Source organism: Nyctereutes procyonoides, unplaced genomic scaffold (assembly GCF_905146905.1).
Source record: "Nyctereutes procyonoides isolate TBG_1078 unplaced genomic scaffold, NYPRO_anot_genome, whole genome shotgun sequence".
NCBI classification, from domain to species: domain Eukaryota; kingdom Metazoa; phylum Chordata; class Mammalia; order Carnivora; family Canidae; genus Nyctereutes; species Nyctereutes procyonoides.
This window is the reverse complement of record NW_026575043.1, coordinates 15,756,696-15,774,096: the sequence shown is the minus strand read 5'-3', so window position 1 is coordinate 15,774,096 and position 17,401 is coordinate 15,756,696. Positions and strand designations below refer to the sequence as shown.

The 17,401-nt window shown below is 37.1% G+C and overlaps 1 protein-coding gene across 1 annotated transcript in view; it reads left to right on the top strand.

Annotated features, from left to right (window-relative positions):
• The window catches only part of SYCP2L (synaptonemal complex protein 2 like), a 109,343-nt gene that overhangs the window by 18,750 nt on the left and 73,192 nt on the right, over nucleotides 1-17,401 (top strand). Inside the window, exons 12-19 of the mRNA XM_055322654.1 lie at nucleotides 89-174; nucleotides 278-366; nucleotides 2,309-2,343; nucleotides 3,238-3,380; nucleotides 5,110-5,162; nucleotides 5,776-5,821; nucleotides 7,690-7,782; nucleotides 7,883-7,943. Of these exons, the coding sequence (XP_055178629.1) occupies nucleotides 89-174; nucleotides 278-366; nucleotides 2,309-2,343; nucleotides 3,238-3,380; nucleotides 5,110-5,162; nucleotides 5,776-5,821; nucleotides 7,690-7,782; nucleotides 7,883-7,943 (606 nt within the window). The remainder of the gene's footprint in view (nucleotides 1-88; nucleotides 175-277; nucleotides 367-2,308; nucleotides 2,344-3,237; nucleotides 3,381-5,109; nucleotides 5,163-5,775; nucleotides 5,822-7,689; nucleotides 7,783-7,882; nucleotides 7,944-17,401) is intronic.

Genomic DNA, 17,401 nt, shown 5'->3' with positions numbered 1-17,401 from the left:
TGGCTTTTCCAGACTTCTTCCTGTTTTGTGGGAGTCATTTCCTTATTTCCTTAGCGTCACTTTGATTCTTTTAAAATTATGCTTTCAGGGAAAATTCAGATGTTGGATTCTTTCATACTTGCCTTAGGATTTCTGGTGACAGAAAAGACTGTAAATCATTCGGTCAAACAGGAGGTGAGTTGCAAATAACAAAAGTGACAACAGTTCCTCTAAAGACCTTAGAGAGGGCTGAGCCTCCCCGTTTCTTCCTGTAAATACTTTCTCCAACTCCAAACAGGCTTTGAAAACTTTGAACTCCCTTTTGCATGCCATGCCTCAGGAAGAGAGAAGACGATTCCCCTTGTTGGAAGGTCCATATCGTTTTATGTACGTGACCTTGTACTTGATTATGGGGTAGTGGAAGGGTAAAACCCCTCTGGATTGTACTACCTTTGTCTTGGTTCTCCGTAGACCTGTTGCTTTCATGGTTCTCTTCAATGAATGTTTTGTGCACCTACTGTATATAGGCACTGTGCTAAGCGGTGAAGGAGGACTAAGGGAAAAAGCTAGACTTGGTTACATTCTTCTTTTTCAGTAGTATGTTCATCAATTTTGAGAGCTGAAATGTTTCTTGGGCTCTGAGTTATTTTTTTTTCTATGAGTGTGAAATAAATACATGAATTAAATTAGTGATTCATGGGAGGATGTTAAGGGTACAGACTCTGGAGCCAGACAGCTGGGCTTCAGATTCTGGTTTTGCCACCTCTCTTTGCTCAAGTGTACAATGGAGCCATCCCTAATCCTTGATTGATAGTTATACAGGTTGAATCAAGCAACCCATTGAAAGTGATGAGCAGGTTACCTGGTAGAGAGCAAATGCTCAAAGACTACCAACCTTTAGCTATGCCAGTGGAGTTCGTGTTGCTTTTCAACAATGGAAAAAAAAAAACAGTGGATTTTTTTTGTTGTTGTTTTTTGATGACCCAGTTACAATTCTGTAGTTCTTGGGACCTTAAAAATTGTAGGCAAGATGATGTGTGGCCATGGAAAGAGCAAAACCAGCATCCTATTTTAAAATTTGAACCTAAATCTGTTACTGTGCCAACCACTAACCAGCATCATTGACCTCATGTGGCATGTCCTCATTCATATGACACGCAGCTATAACTGATGAGAGGAAGGCAACCAAGTTTGTCCTATTGTAGGTCTGAATGTAGAGATTGGTGAGCATGGAGCCTGCTGCTCTAATGTTTGCCTGTTTAACTGGTGTTTGCAGGATGTGTTTTTCTACTGAATCTTTCCTTAAAAATATTTGGCTGCATTAATTTAATTATTATTCTTAATGTTAGATTTGGAGAACAATTGGCCTGATGTTTTCTCCTAAGTTTTCAAACTAATCCCATGGCCCTGCCTTATTTGTGTGTTCTAGAAAGTCTGGAATGGTCTGAACTCTAGGCCAGATGTGAAGTCTGCAAGCATAAAGCAGTGGTACTATTTTAAGGCTTCTTTTTAATAGTAACAAGTCAATCTGTTTATGAGAAACTGAACTACGAGATTACTTGGACAATCTACTCTTTAAAATGGGAGTTATTCCAGACATTAAAAGACCAAAATCATACTTATTAGCTTTTAACTGAAATTATTAAATGAAAATATAATATGGGAGTCTGTTATTCGATGTACTATGGGTATTACATTATAATAAATGATAAATTTATCAACTTTTAAAACCAGGTCAAAAGCTTGTTAGAAAGACCAAGCACCTACTACATCATTTCTTCCAGGTACCAACTGTTTTAAAAAAAAATCATATGAAAAATATATTCATACAAGTTGGTGAGGTGACAATAAAATTCCAGAATCTTAGCATTTGATAATTTTCAGACTTCAAGTGAATTCACTTTACAGAAGAAGAAATAGAACCTCCAAATATATAACTCTAGCTTCTTTTTAGAAGTGCATTTAAATAATTAATTATAAACAATTTTTCCATAAAGATGTATCTTGACATTTAAGAAATTCTGATGCTGAATTTGAAATAATTTAAGAAATATACATCTTCAAGGACACCCGAGTAGCTCAGTCAGCTAAGTGTCTGCCTTCAGCTCAGGTCAGGATCCCAAGACTCTGGGATCAACTCTGTGTCAGGCCCTCAGCAGGGGGGCTGCTTCGCCCTTTCTCTCTGCCCCTCCATTCCATTTGTGTGCTCTCTAATAAGTAAATAAAATCTTAAAAAATATTTACATCTTGGTTTTAAATTTTGATGCCAATATAGTAAAGTCTTATATGTGTTCACTTTAGTAAAATGTAATTTATCTAAATGTTTCAGGAAAGACCTTGCAGGAACAATCTTGACTGTGGGTGGTAAGACATGTTTAGAATTTTAACTATTAGAGTATTGCATATTGGATACTTCGGGGTTTGTGAGTATCTTGGAACTACAGGTAATAAATTATGGTCAAGTTCAAGATAGGAGTTAGCATTTTAAATTTTTTATGAAAAGTTTTAACATAGTGAAAGCCTTAAAGAATAATTCATGAATATTCATTTCCTCACCAACCAGCCTAGTCAAATTTTATCATTTTTCCATATTTACTTCAAGTCTTTTTTGTATGTAAAATAAGAGTTACACTTGGATTTGGTTTTCATTCAAAAGTATATTTTTCTACTTTTATTCTATGTATTCATAAACAACATACATTGTTTTTTTTTTCCCCAAATTTTTATTTAAATTCTAGTTGGTTAACATAGTGTAAAATTCGTTTCAGGAGTAGAATTTAGTGATTCATCACTTCATACATTGTTTTGCAAATTTTAAAAGTATTCTAAAAATATCCTCCTGTTGTACATATCTGGCTGCAACTTGCCTTTTACCCTTAAGATTATTTGAAATGTAAATATGTTGTATGTAGTTTTTATCAGTTGTGAAATACCTCAATTTGTCTTGATTTTATTTTTGTAGTAGAAATATTTTTAAACCTGTTTGAGGTTTTGATGAATGTTTTAATATATCTAAAATGTAAAATGCAAAAGTATATCTTAATTGACATATGCTGACTTATGTAAATTTTCTCCTAATGTTTCTTAAATATTGAATTTAAACAATCTCTAAGATACATCTTACTGCTTATAACTGTAACATGCCATGCTAGTCTTCTAAGATGGAATTTCTTAAAGCAAGTGCTTATCTGTAGGATTCATTTTTATCTTCTGCTTTATGCCCAGCCTTGAATGATCTACCATGTTTTTAATCTCTAGATTATGACCAGCAAGTTGCTCTTTCTGAAGCATTGTGTAGACTGACCTTGAAAAAATCAAGGGGTGACCTTGTCCATGAGTGGTTTGAAGATGATGTCATTGCTGAAGCTTTCAAAGAAATTAAGGATCGAGAATTTGAGACGGTGAGATTCCTGGTCACCAAAATTCCATTTAATCAATTCTTAGTAAACATCCTCACAGTGTTTTCCTCGACATCGAGCTCAGGGGAGGAATTTTTCTTAAAAATAAAAAATGGTCGAGTGATGAAGTTGCCATTCTTAAGCTTCCTATTTCCCATTTCTATGAAAGGATTTGAGGACCGGATGAACAGAATATCTGTGGGCCAAATAGGGGCACACAGATAAAATTTCTTTATAGGCAATTTGGACTGGAGACAGAATGATGTGAATAGGATGTATCCAGTCAGAGAAAACATCATGGAGAGGGAAGCAATTTTCAACGAACCTCAGATGTAGGGAGAGTTGGAGGAGTAAAGAATGTGCTTTCAGCCTTGCACAGAGCAGCTCCACAGAGGAGGGGAGGCTGAAAATGACATGGGGTTTCTAGTTGCAGAGGAGTATTATGGGTAGATGTGTTTTGAGCCACCTGGCTTCTGTATTTTGGAAGAATAATTCCCAATGTCTTGCATGCAATCTGGGCTCACGGTGATTGTATCCTCAAGGAGCCAAAAATAGCTTACACCTTTGCTGCATGCTCACCTTCATCCATAATAGCTAAACTGTTTTTTCTCTTCTTTCAAAAAGTTCCTAAAATGAGGGCTAGGCCCTGGGAAGAGGTAAAATTCTTAATAACCATGCTCATGTAGAACCAAGCCTTTGCAGTCAAAACTGCTCGGCAATTAGAATTGTATTAAATCTGAAAATTTAAATATATTAAAAGAAATACATTTAACTTTGAGCCTACTGCCAGATAGGTAGTAGTTGTTCAATTAGTATTCCAGTTGATCTCAATAGAAAGACCATAAGCTTCAGGTTTGAGTACCACCTCCCTGGCTTATATGATGTATATGCATTTTGGTTAGTTGACTTAGGAAACTTTAATGTCATTATCTGTGAAATGGCAATAAAACCTGCCTTAAAATTGTGAGAACTGAATGAGCGAAACCAAAAGTGCCTGGGATGATGTGGACCCTCAGATGTTAATTTCCTTATTCTTCTGGGTCATTCCCTCATGGGCAGGGACATTTCATGAAAATAGGTGATATTTTTCAAATCCTCTCCCCCACAGAGCCATCGACTTCTTAATTGAACTCCTTTTAAGTTAAGGCTTACATTACTGCTGTTTCGTGCTGCATAAAGAGGCAGAGTGTAAGCGTGGACTAAAGTAGCCAGTCCTCCCTAAGAAAAGGGACAAAAGCCTGAGTCAGTTTATTAACCTTTAGTATTTTGGAGGCAACAGATGTACCTCCCTACTTGCTTCTGGTCAGGAGAACTTAAAAATAATCCTCATTCTCTGCAACTGTATGAGGAGAGAGGAAGGAATGGGAGAACTTCTCATAAGGAAAATTGGCAGAAGGTAATGCACCCAGAATAAACCCAAAGTTGATAAGTTTATTGGTTTATGGTTGGCTCATGCTGGGCAGATATTAGTAAGCTGGATGCCCAATGGGTCAGAAAACCTATAATCTATGTCACAAGTTATAAATGTAGTTCTTTTCCTCTTAACCCAGTTGAAATGTAACTGTGTGTATAACTTTTGGAGACTTAAAGCATTCTTCAGCTGAAAGTCTCCTGGCTTGGAGGTTCCTTCCAGAATTTGGGTCTGAAGCCACCTCTTTATGACACATGCAGGAAAAAAATAGTACTTAAATAAAACCCATTTTTTTTAAAAGTTTGTATTATTTTTTTGAAGGATTGTAGACTGTTTCTCAATCACCTAAACAACAGACTTGGTGATGAAAGAAAGTAAGTATTTGTCTGGGTGTTATTTTATTGACTAATCTTATTTTGAAAATATCTAATACTAAAAATCTAGGATCTGTTTTATTTCAGGAGAGAATGGAAGATATATAACTTATTGATCACTACTGGATTATCCATTGAATAGAAACATTGGGAGATTAGATCCATTCTCCCTAGTGATTCATTGTATATGTTTAAAAATGATCTCTATCAGTTTTCTTTTTTAGCATATTTACTTATGATCTGGAATATTTGTAACATGTTCTCTGGGAGATTTTATAAAATGACTTCCTGAAGATATGAGGTCATTGGAGATAGGTAGATTGCAGACAAAGTCTTTGATGAGAATTTGCTAAATTCATTTCATTGGAATGTTGCTAAGCAAGGAGGCAGAGAGATAATACCAGTAAACCTGGCTTGTAGACCTGGCCAGATGGAGATTGGAAATCTACTTGGAGTAGCATCCATTTGCAGGTTTGAGACTCTCTTCTATACTTTGTGCAAAGACATTTAATCGCATACCCTAGATATAAATGCTTGTTATGGAATATCTGTAGGTGGTGCGTGGGATCCACCCAAATTATATTTTACTTTTTAATTGTGACGTGTTTTGCAGGGTCTTTTCATTTCCATGTATTGCTGCTTTTGCTGATGGGCATGAGGTATGTTTATCTCTGGGGGTCCTGAGAGTGGTATATAATGAAACCCAGAGTTCAGTGTACATAATCACTAGGCCAAACTGCCCTTCCTGCCCAGAAGGGCCTTTTAGAAAAGGAAGCTTACTTCTTTTAGAGGCCTCAACGCTGAAGCCTTTCTTTGCCTGTCTTCTCTCCTACCATAATTGGAATGAATGCATGACTAATAAGTTTAAGGGCCCTACTGTTAACTACAAGATGCAGGAATTTAGGATTGAATGATTTTTTTTTAATTTATTTATGATAGTCACACACAGAGAGAGAGAGAGGCAGAGACACAGGCAGAGGGAGAAGCAGGCTCCATGCACCGGGAGCCCGACGTGGGATTCAATCCCGGGTCTCCAGGATCGCGCCCTGGGCGAAAGGCAGGCGCCAAACCGCTGCGCCACCCAGGGATCCCTTTTTTTTTTTTTTTAATGATTTTTTTTTTTTTTTTGGAATTTAGGATTGATACTGTGTTTGTGAGGTCAAGGAATCTGGCCTTATTTTACCCTATTAATGGGCAGTTCCCTTCTTTCCATCCAACGATGCTCCCCACTTTGTCCACAGAAATTGGGGGCACTCTATTTTCTCTAGATCATTCTACCTTGTACTTTATAGTCTAAGCATGAGCTGTCCCTTTTCATCACTTTCTTTGGTTTCTAAATGAACAAGGTCAACTACAGCATCTCCATGGGGGAGGGGGAGGTAAAATCTTCAAAGATTTCTGAACCTTGACTCTGCTGAGGTTTCCTGGACCCTGTGTTCAAAATGTCCTCATCAACCATTTCTGTTTTGGGTTTAGAGCCCCTTTCCTGGCCTCTGTGAACTAATAAGCCTTCATCTCTTGACTACACATATCTTCTCCCTAGGACTTATTTTAGTAGCCTGATTGATTCCTGTATCTTTCTTCTGGTTATCTGAAGGTTCTAACATCTGGTTGGTGGTGGTTTCTTATGTGGACTACTAAATTTCCATCAGCTCCAATCTGGGCCTTTAAACTGGCTTCGAGTGATGTACATTACAGGTTAAAACCTTCATTCAGCTCTATAGAGGTTAAAAAATAGGCACATATGATAGAAAGATGTCTAAGAAATGCTGTTTTCAGAAAAGCAAGAGGACAATTAAGTCTAGTGTCTTTCCATTGTCAAGGAATAAAAGCTCTTCAATAAACTTCCTGATAGGTCTAGAAAACATCTGGGAGGAAACAGAGACATTGTTAATGTGTCTCTGGGAAAGGTACCTATGGGAAGTTGAAGGCCAGAGAAGGAGACATTTTCTGTTTCTATAAACACAATACTGTTTGAAGCTTTTTTTTTTTTTATCATAAGAACATATTTATTTAGCAATCAATTAAAATGCATGTAATTTGAAATCTTCAAGTCTTAGCTCTACTATAGTGGATATGGCATGGTAGATGGCAAATAATCACATATTTCATAATACCTCCTTCTCTAAAAGTTTCTATTCATATGCAGGATATGACTATTATGACTATTAATATATGACTATTTTCTCATTATTATATTTCTCATATTAATATATGACTATTTTCTCTTGATTCTCTCTAGAGAAAAACAAAAAAGTTTGTGTAGCTGGAGTCCTCTGACACTTTTAAACATCTTTTAAGTGTTAAGGATAGTGGTTGTGGGTTTTTTTTTTCCTTCCAGAAATAGTTTAGTTCTATAAAGTTGAGTCCTTCCTCCTGTTCTGCAGAAATGAGTATGGCAATAAAGATATCCTAAAATATTAAGGTAGTGTTTTTGTAAGGAAAGCAAACATTTTTAGTGGGATAATTACCATCTGATCCTTTAACATGATACATAACTTCAGAATGAATTGTGTTCATATTACAGATGAAAAAACCAGAAGATGAAAAACTAGAGAAATTTTGGATTGATTTCAACCTCGGAAGTCAGAGTATAACTTTTTATATAAACAATACTAAGGTAACTGTGTTTGATTCCTATGTAAACCTAAGTGCTTAGAGATTGTTCATATGCAAATGTGTTATGTGCTCATGAGTGTAACTTTTTTTTTTTTTCCAAGAGTGCTCTGTGGGATTCAGTAAGACTTTTGAAGGACGCAGTGAATAATTTCAGTGTAAGAGGTAAGATGATGATTCTAAACTACCCCACTTTTAGTTCTGATTCTAGAGTAGACTTGGTTCTTTGAGGCAGAAGGGAGATGGTATAGTGGGTGGAAGGAACACTGTACTCAGGGCCAGGATGCAGAGGTACAAGGTTGAGGACTCTTTTTGTTTTGTGACTTTAGGATTCAATTACTTGCCTGGTTTTTTTCATGTGAAAATAGTTATAGTTAAACACTTCAAAATAGAATACCATATGAGACAGCAATTTCATTTGTAGATACATATCCAGAAGTGAAAGTAGACTTGAAGAGATATTGGCATACTGATGTTCATTGCAGTATTATTCACAATCACCAAGAGGTAGAAGCAACCCCAATGTTCATCTATGGGTGAATAAAGAAAAGTGGTATATATGTATGATGGAACACTATTCAGCTTTAAAAAGGAAGGGAAGTCTGACACATGCTACAACATGGTTTGAACCTTCAGGACATCATGCTAGGCACAAAATGACAAATATTTTATGATTCCACTTATGGGGTATCTAGAATAATCAAAATAATAGAGACAGGAAGAGTAGTGGTTATCAGGGGCTATAGGGAGGAGGAAATGGGGAGCTTCTGTTTCATGGGTAGAGTTTCAGCTTTGCAAGATAAAGTTCTGGAGACCTGTTACACAATGATGTGAATATACTTAATGCTGCCGAAATGTATATTTTAAAATGATTAAACATGGTAAATGTTTTATGCCACAATTAAAAAAATGTTATAGTACCTGCCCTTTTCCTCCCAGAAATTTATAGTAATTATTGATGAGTTCATGTAGGTATGTCCATCTGTATTTAAATATCAGCCCTCTGACTCCTCTCTTAAAACTGTCACTCAACTTTCTTCTTGCCTTGGTTAGAAATGTTGAGGGGCATGAAATCATGAGTTCTCCTTTTTTGAGTGGGTACAAGTGAGTTGTTAGTCTAGTTTGGCATTTTAGCTATAACCCTATTAGATCAGAATTTCTGAATTGGATTGCTTAAAAAAAGAAAAAAGAGGAAGGACTTTTTGAAAGTAACTCAGTATATATAACATTTTTAAGTAATTTGGTTTATGAAAGAATTAAAGGTAAAAATTATGTAATTATATGGATATAACACTTCACTTTTTTCCTTCAAAGAATTTAGGTCAGCTTGCATATATTTTTTTTGGGCCAGCTTGCATATTTATACCAAAATGATAGAAATAGAAAAATGGAACCACAGACAAAAGTATCTTTCAGGAAGGCTAATTTAAAGTGGCTACCATGGAGATTCACATGTCATGGTTAGCTTCCTGCAAGCCAGGGTAAAAAGTGAAACATGACCTGTAATATGATTTTCCTCCGATAAGCTCTTGGGAGAACAAATAAATCCTTTTTAGCCTTAAAATCGGACTGTAGTTTCTCCAATGGGGTTATTTAGAGGAAGGTAATCATTTTGCAGCCCTGAGTTTTCCTTGCTGTGATTTCTTGTGTCCATAAGCGAACTTCAATGTTCTGCTAAAGGATAATTTTTCAAAAAGTAAAATTATGACCCTCAGAACAAATAAAAATGTGAGTTGGAAATTTTAACTCATTAATGATGTAATTGGTAAGTTGCGAAACAAGACTTGTTTACTTGTTTACTTACAACCCTCCTGACACCAAACATACACAATTGCTCCACACATTGAGCAATTCCGACACTGCCCAAAGTTAGCACATACTCCGCAGGTTAGAGCTTAGCCACACAAGACTGCCCCCACTTTAGAGGCTAGTATCAAGTTCTGAGTTATCACCTGCACTTCTGACCAACCAGCTACCAAGTGGGGGCTCCCACAGCTGCTGCCTCAGGTGAGACAATTGGCTATACTGGCCCACGGAACTCAGGAAGATGCTTATTTACTTCTACTAGTAAATAGTACTACTAGTACTACTACTAGTATTTAGTTCTACTAGTGTATCCTAAAGGCTATAATAAAGCCAGATGAAGAGATACATAAAGCAAGATCCAAAAGGGTCCTAAGCCCAGGAGCTTATATCCCTGTGGAGTTGGGGTGCACAACCCAGCAGAGGGATATGTTCACCAACCCAGAAGCTCTCTGGACCCCATAGTTTAAGGATCTTTATGGAGGTTTTATCATATAGGTATGATGGATTATTAACTCAATCTTTAGCCCGGGTCCCTTCCCTGGAGGTCAATCCTTTAATCATGCCTTAGTCTTTCTGGGAGCAGCTCCCATCCTGAAGCTATCTCATACTGTTGCCCACCCCACAAACCCCCTCAGTCATCTTATTAGCAGACGAAAGACTGTCATCACCCTGGATTCCAAGGGAATCTAGCTCTTGTGTCAGGAACCAGGGTCAAAGACCAAAAATCAGAACAAAAGCTGCCCCTAGAACCATTACTTAAAATTATAAGAATTTTTAGGAGCTCTGTGCCAGAAAATGAGGCAAAGACCAGATATAACTTACTGTGTCACAGAAGGGAGGATGAAGAAGCCAGCAGTTACGCAGTCACAGAATTAGAAAGATAGTATACGGTGAGTTGGAAGTGCCTCCAATCTGTAGTAAAGAAAGGAAATTGATAAACATCTCACTAGAAATATTAAAATGCAATTATAAATGTGAGTGAGAGTGTTTATGTAGTCATTGCTTGTTACTCTTAAGAAACGTAAAATGTCTTTGCTATTTTCTCCAAGGTGGTATTTTATAAGGACCTCCATGGATTTTCTGACTACGATACTCCTAACATTGCTTTTCAGATCTTAAACTCCTGAAGTGCAAACTTTGCTGATGTAGGGGTTTTCAGTAACCAATCTGCCACTTACTACCCTATGCGTCTTTAATATATCATGTATCTATGAGACTTCATAATTTACAGTGTCTAAATGAGGTAGGTGTTACCTGATATTTTTGGAAAAATGGAAGATTGTCTGGCAAACTCTACAAGCAAGACATGAGTCTCGTATGCATAGACCTTCTTGTGAAGGAGTTGGCAACATTTAAGCAGCCTGTGGAGGGCTGGGTGCAGCCCTCAGGCTTTTTCTTCTGACCCTTTAGGTTTGCATTAAGCCGTGCAAACCCAACTATTTACTTTTTCAGATACCCGTTTAGAATTACTCCTATTGCCAAGTTCTAGATTTTACCTGCACTGAATAAATATTGAGTAAGATCAGTATTTGGGGGGATTGCCTCAACTGCCCTTTGAAAGTATGGTGGGAGACACATATTCTTAATTTTAATCATTTTAATCCAGTGTAGGTAACATATAGTGTTATTGTTTCAAGTGTACAGTATGGTGATGTAGCAATTCTGTACATTACTGAGTGTTCATCATAGGCGTATGCTTAGTCCCCTTCACCTACTTTGTCCATTCCCCCACTCACCTCCCTTCTGGTAACCACCAGTTTGTTCTCTATAGTTAGGAGTCTGTGTTTTTGGTTTGCCTCTTTTTTGTTTTTCTTAAATTCCACATAGGGGTGAATCATGGGGTATTTGTCTTCCTCCAGTTCATTTTACTTAGCATTATACTTTTTAGATCCATCCATGTTGCAAATGGCAAGATCTCACTCTTTTTTAATGGCTGAATAATAATCCATTTTGTGTGTGTGTATATACAAACACACATTTATATATACACATATATATACACACATATACATATATAATACACATATATACACACATGTGTATATAAATAAATTTATGTGTGTGTATATATGTATACACACACACACACACACACCCCACATCATTTCTATCCGTTCATGTTTCAGTGGACATTTGAGCTACTTCCGTAACTTGGCTATTGTAAATAAAGCTACAATAAACCTAGGGTGCATATGTCTTTTTAAATTAATGTTTTTGTAATTTTGAGGTAAATATGCTGTAGTGGCATTATTAGATCATATGATAATTCTATTTTTAACTTTTTGAGGAATCTCTGCACTGTCTTCCTAATGGCTGCACCATTTATGTTCCTACCAACAGTGCAAGAATGTTCATTTTTTTCCCCATATCCTCATGAACCCTTGTGTTTTGTGTTGATTTTAGCCATGATGACAAGTGTGAGGTGATAGCTCATTGTGATTTTGATTTGCATTTCCCTGATGAGTGATGTTGAGCATATATTCAATGTCTGTTGGCCATCTGTATGTCTTCTTTGGAGAAATATCTATTAATGTCTCCTGCCCATTTTTAATTGGATTATTTGTTTATTTTGGTGTTGAACTTTTATCAGTTCTTTATATATTTTGGACACTAACCCTTTATCACCTTTGTCATTTGCAAAAATCTTCTCCCATTCAGTAAGTTGTCTTCCAGTTTAGTTGATTGTTTCCCTCTCTCTGCAAAAGCTTTTTATTTTGCTGTAATTTTAACAGTTGATTTTTGCTTTTATCTTCCTTGCCTTTAGATAGGAGACCTATCTAAAAAAAAATGTGGATATGATTGATGTCAGAGACCTTACTGCCTGGGCTCTCTTTTAGGATTGTTATGATTTCAGGTCTCCTATTTAGGTCTTTTTTTAAAAAATAGATTTATTTTTTTATTGGTGTTCAATTTACCGACATACAGAATAACACCCAGTGCTCATCCCGTCAAGTGCCCCCCTCAGTGCCCATCACCCATTCACCCCCACCCCCCGCCCTCCTCCCCTTCCACCACCCCTAGTTTGTTTCCCAGAGTTAGGAGTCTTTATGTTCTGTCTCCCTTTCTGATATTTCCCACACATTTCTTCTCCCTTCCCTTATATTCCCTTTCACTAGAACCTCCACACAGTTTTCCAGAGTGGCTGCACCAGTTCACATTCCCACCAACAGTGTAAGAGGGTTCCCTTTTCTCCACATCCTCTCCAACATTTGTTGTTTCCTGCCTTGTTAATTTTCCCCATTCTCACTGGTGTGAGGTGGTATCTCATTGTGGTTTTGATTTGTATTTCCCTGATGGCAAGTGATGCAGAGCATTTTCTCATGTGCATGTTGGCCATGTCTATGTCTTCCTCTGTGAGATTTCTCTTCATGTCTTTTGCCCATTTCATGATTGGATTGTTTGTTTCTTTGCTGTTGAGTTTAAGTTCTTTATAGATTTTGGAAACTAGCCCTTTATCTGATATGTTATTTGCAAATATCTTCTCCCATTCTGTAGGTTGTCTTTTAGTTCTGTTGACTGTATCCTTTGCTGTGCAAAAGCTTCTTATCTTGATGAAGTCCCAATAGTTCATTTTTGCTTTTGTTTCTTTTGCTTTCGTGGATGTATCTTGCAAGAAGTTACTGTGGCCGAGTTCAAAAAGGGTGTTGCCTGTGTTCTCCTCTAGGATTTTGATGGAATCTTGTCTCACATTTAGATCTTTCATCCATTTTTGAGTTTATCTTTGTGTATGGTGAAAGAGAGTGGTCTAGTTTCATTCTTCTGCATGTGGATGTCCAATTTTCCCAGCACCATTTATTGAAGAGACTGTCTTTCTTCCAGTGGATCGTCTTTCCTCCTTTATCGAATATTAGTTGACCATAAAGTTCAGGGTCCACTTCTGGGTTCTCTATTCTGTTTCATTGATCTATGTGTGTGTTTTTGTGCCAGTACCACACTGTCTTGATGACCACAGCTTTGTAGTACAACCTGAAATCTGGCATTGTGATGCCCCCAGATATGGTTTTCTTTTTTAAAATTCCCCTGGCTATTCGGGGTCTTTTCTGATTCCACACAAATCTTAAAATAATTTGTTCTAACTCTCTGAAGAAAGTCCATGGTATTTTGATAGGGATTGCATTAAACGTGTAAATTGCCCTGGGTAACATTGACATTTTCACAATATTAATTCTGCCAATCCATGAGCATGGAATATTTTTCCATCTCTTTGTGTCTTCCTCAATTTCTTTCAGAAGTGTTCTGTAGTTTTTAGGGTATAGATCCTTTACCTCTTTGGTTAGGTTTATTCCTAGGTATCTTATGCTTTTGGGTGCAATTGTAAATGGGATTGACTCCTTATTTTCTCTTTCTTCAGTCTCATTGTTAGTGTATAGAAATGCCACTGATTTCTGGGCATTGATTTTGTATCCTGCCACGCTACCAAATTGCTGTAGGAGTTCTAGCAATCTTGGGGTGGAGGCTTTTGGGTTTTCTATGTAGAGTATCATGTCATCGGCGAAGAGGGAGAGTTTGACTTCTTCTTTGCCAATTTGAATGCCTTTAATGTCTTTTTGTTGTCTGATTGCTGGGGCTAGGACTTCCAGTACTATGTTGAATAGCAGTGGTGAGAGTGGACATCCCTGTCTTGTTCCTGATCTTAGGGGAAAGGCTCCCAGTGCTTCCCTATTGAGAATGATATTTGCTGTGGGCTTTTCATAAATGGCTTTTAAGATGCTGAGGAATATTCTCTCTATCCCTACACTCTGAAGAGTTTTGATCAGGAATGGATGCTGTATTTTGTCAAATGCTTTCTCCGCATCTAATGAGAGGATCATATGGTTCTTGGTTCTTCTCTTGCCGATATGATGAATCACATTGATTGTTTTATGAGTGTTGAACCAGCCTTGTGTCCCGGGGATAAATCCTACTTGGTCATGGTGAATAATTTTCTTAATGTTTTGTTGGATCCTATTGGCTAGTATCTTGTTGAGAATTTTTGCATCCATGTTCATCAGGGATATTGGTCTGTAATTCTCCTTTTTAGTGGGGTCTTTGTCTGGTTTTGGAATTAAGGTGATGCTGGCCTCATAGAACGAATTTGGAAGTACTCCATCTCTTTCTATCTTTCCAAACAGCTTTAGTAGAATAGGTATGGTTTCTTCTTTAAACGTTTGATAGAATTCCCCTGGGAAGCCATCTGGCCCTGGACTTTTGTGTCTTGGGAGGTTTTTGATGACTGCTTCAATTTCCTCCCTGGTTATTGGCCTGTTCAGGTTTTCTATTTCTTCCTGTTTCAGTTTTGGTAGTTTGTGGCTTTCCAGGAATGCGTCCATTTCTTCTAGATTGCCTAATTTATTGGCATATAGCTGTTCATAATATGTTTTTAAAATCTTTTGCATTTCCTTGGTGTTGATAGTGATCTCTCCTTTCTCATTCATGATTTTATTAATTTGAGTCTTCCCTCTCTTCTTTTTAATAAGGTTGGCTAATGGTTTATCTATCTTATTAATTCTTTCAAAGAACCAACTCCTGGTTCTGTTGATCTGTTCCACAGTTCTTCTGGTCTCGATTTTGTTGAGTTCTGCTCGAATTTTAATTAACTCTCTTCTTCTGCTGGGTGTAGGATCTATTTGCTGTTTTTTCTCTAGCTCCCTTATGTGTAAGGTTAGCTTTTGTATTTGAGTTCTTTCCAGTTTTTGAATGGATGCTGTATTGCGATGTATTTCCCCCTCAGGACTGCTTTTGCTGCATCCCAAAGATTTTGAACGGTTGTATCTTCATTCTCATTAGTTTCCATGAATCTTTTTAATTCTTCCTTAATTTCCTGGTTGACTCTTTCATCTTTTAGCAGGATGGTCCTTAACCTCCACGTGTTTGAGGTCCTTCCAAACTTCTTCTTGTGATTGAGTTCTAATTTCAAGGCGTTATGGTCTGAGAATATGCAGGAGACGATCCCAATCTTTTGGTATCGGTTCAGACCCAATTTGTGACCCAGTATGTGGTCTATTCTGGAGAAAGTTCCATGTGCACTTGAGAAGAATGTGTATTCAGTTGAGTTTGGATGTAAAGTTCTGTAGATATCTGTGAAATCTATCTGGTCCAGTGTATCATTTAAAGCTCTCGTTTCTTTGGAGATGTTGTGCTTAGAAGACCTATCGAGTATAGGAAGAGCTAGATTGAAGTCACCAAGTATAAGTGTATTATTATCTAAGTATTTCTTCACTTTGGTTATTAATTGATATATTTGGCAGCTCCCACATTCGGGGCATATATATTGAGGATTGTTAAGTCCTCTTTTTGGATAGATCCTTTAAGTTTGATATAGTGTCCCTCTTCATCTCTCACTACAGTCTTCGGGGTAAATTTTAGTTTATCTGATATAAGGATGGCTACCCCTGCTTTCTTTTGAGGACCATTTGAATGGTAAGTGGTTCTCCAACCTTTTATTTTCAGGCTGTAGGTGTCCTTCTGTCTAAAATGTGTCTCTTGTAGACAGCAAATAGATGGGTCCTGCTTTTTTATCCAGTCTGAAACCCTGCGCCTTTTGATGGGGTGTTTAAGCCCGTTCACATTCAGAGTTACTATTGAAAGGTATGAGTTTAGTGTCATCATGATATCTATTCAGTCCTTGTTTTTGTGGATTGTTCCACTGAATCCTATTTAGGTCTTGAAACCATTTTGAGTTCATTTTTGTGTGTGATGTAAGCAAGTGGTCCAGTTTCATTCTTTTGCATGTGGCTGTCCAGTCTCCTCAATCTTGTTTGTTGAAAAGACTTTTTCCCAGTGGATATTAATCATAACCCAAGAGTAATTAGCCATATAGTTGTGGGTCCATTTCTGGGTTCTCTCATCTGTTCCCTTGATCTCTGTGTCTGTTTTTGTGCCAGTACCATTTTGTTTTGATCACTACAGTTTTGTAATATAACTCGAAGTCTGGAATTATGATGCTTCCAGCTTTGCTTTGCTTTTTTCAAAGCTGCTTTGGGTACTCAGGGTCTCCTGTGGTTGCATACAAATTTTAGGATTGTTTGTTCTAACTCTGTGAAAAGTGCTATTGGTATTTTGATAGGGATTGCATTAAATCTGTAGCTTGCTTTAGGTAGTATGGACATTTTAACAATATTTGTTCTTCCAATCCATGAACAAGATACGTCTTTCTGTTTTTTGTGTCATCCTCAATTTCTTTCATCAGTATTTTAAATGAACTTGGAAGTTTGTCTGTTTTTGTTTTTGTTTTTAATAGTTTGAGAACACTAGGCATGAACTACTTAAATGTTTGTTAAAATTCACCTGTGAGGCCTTTTGGCCTTGGACTTTTTAGGGAGTGCTTTTTGATTACTGATTTAATTTTTTTTGCTGTTTATTGGTCTGTTCGAGTTTTCTATTTCTTCCTGTTTCAGTTTTGGTAGTTTCTGTTCCTAGAAACTTATCAATTTCTTCCAGGTTGTCCAATTTGTTGACATATCATTTTTTATAATATTCTCTTATAATCGATTTGTATTTTTATGGTGTTGGTTATTTCTCCTTTCTCGTTTGTGATTTTATTTGGGTCCTTTCTCTTTTCTTTGTGGTAAGTCTGACCTAGGGGTTTATCAGTTTTCCTAAATCTTGAAATGTACCAGCTACTGGTTTCATTAACCTGTTCTATTGTTTTTGTAGTTTCTATATCATTTATTTCTGCTCTAATCTTTATTTCCTTCATTCTGCTGGCTTTGGGCTTCATTTCTTGTTCTCTCTCTAGTTAGGTATAAGGGGCAGAGGGGACAAAGAGGTGGAAATGGGGGAGGGAGGAGTAGAGGAGTGGAAGGAAGAAGAGGGGGAGAGGAGGAGGAGGGGGGAGT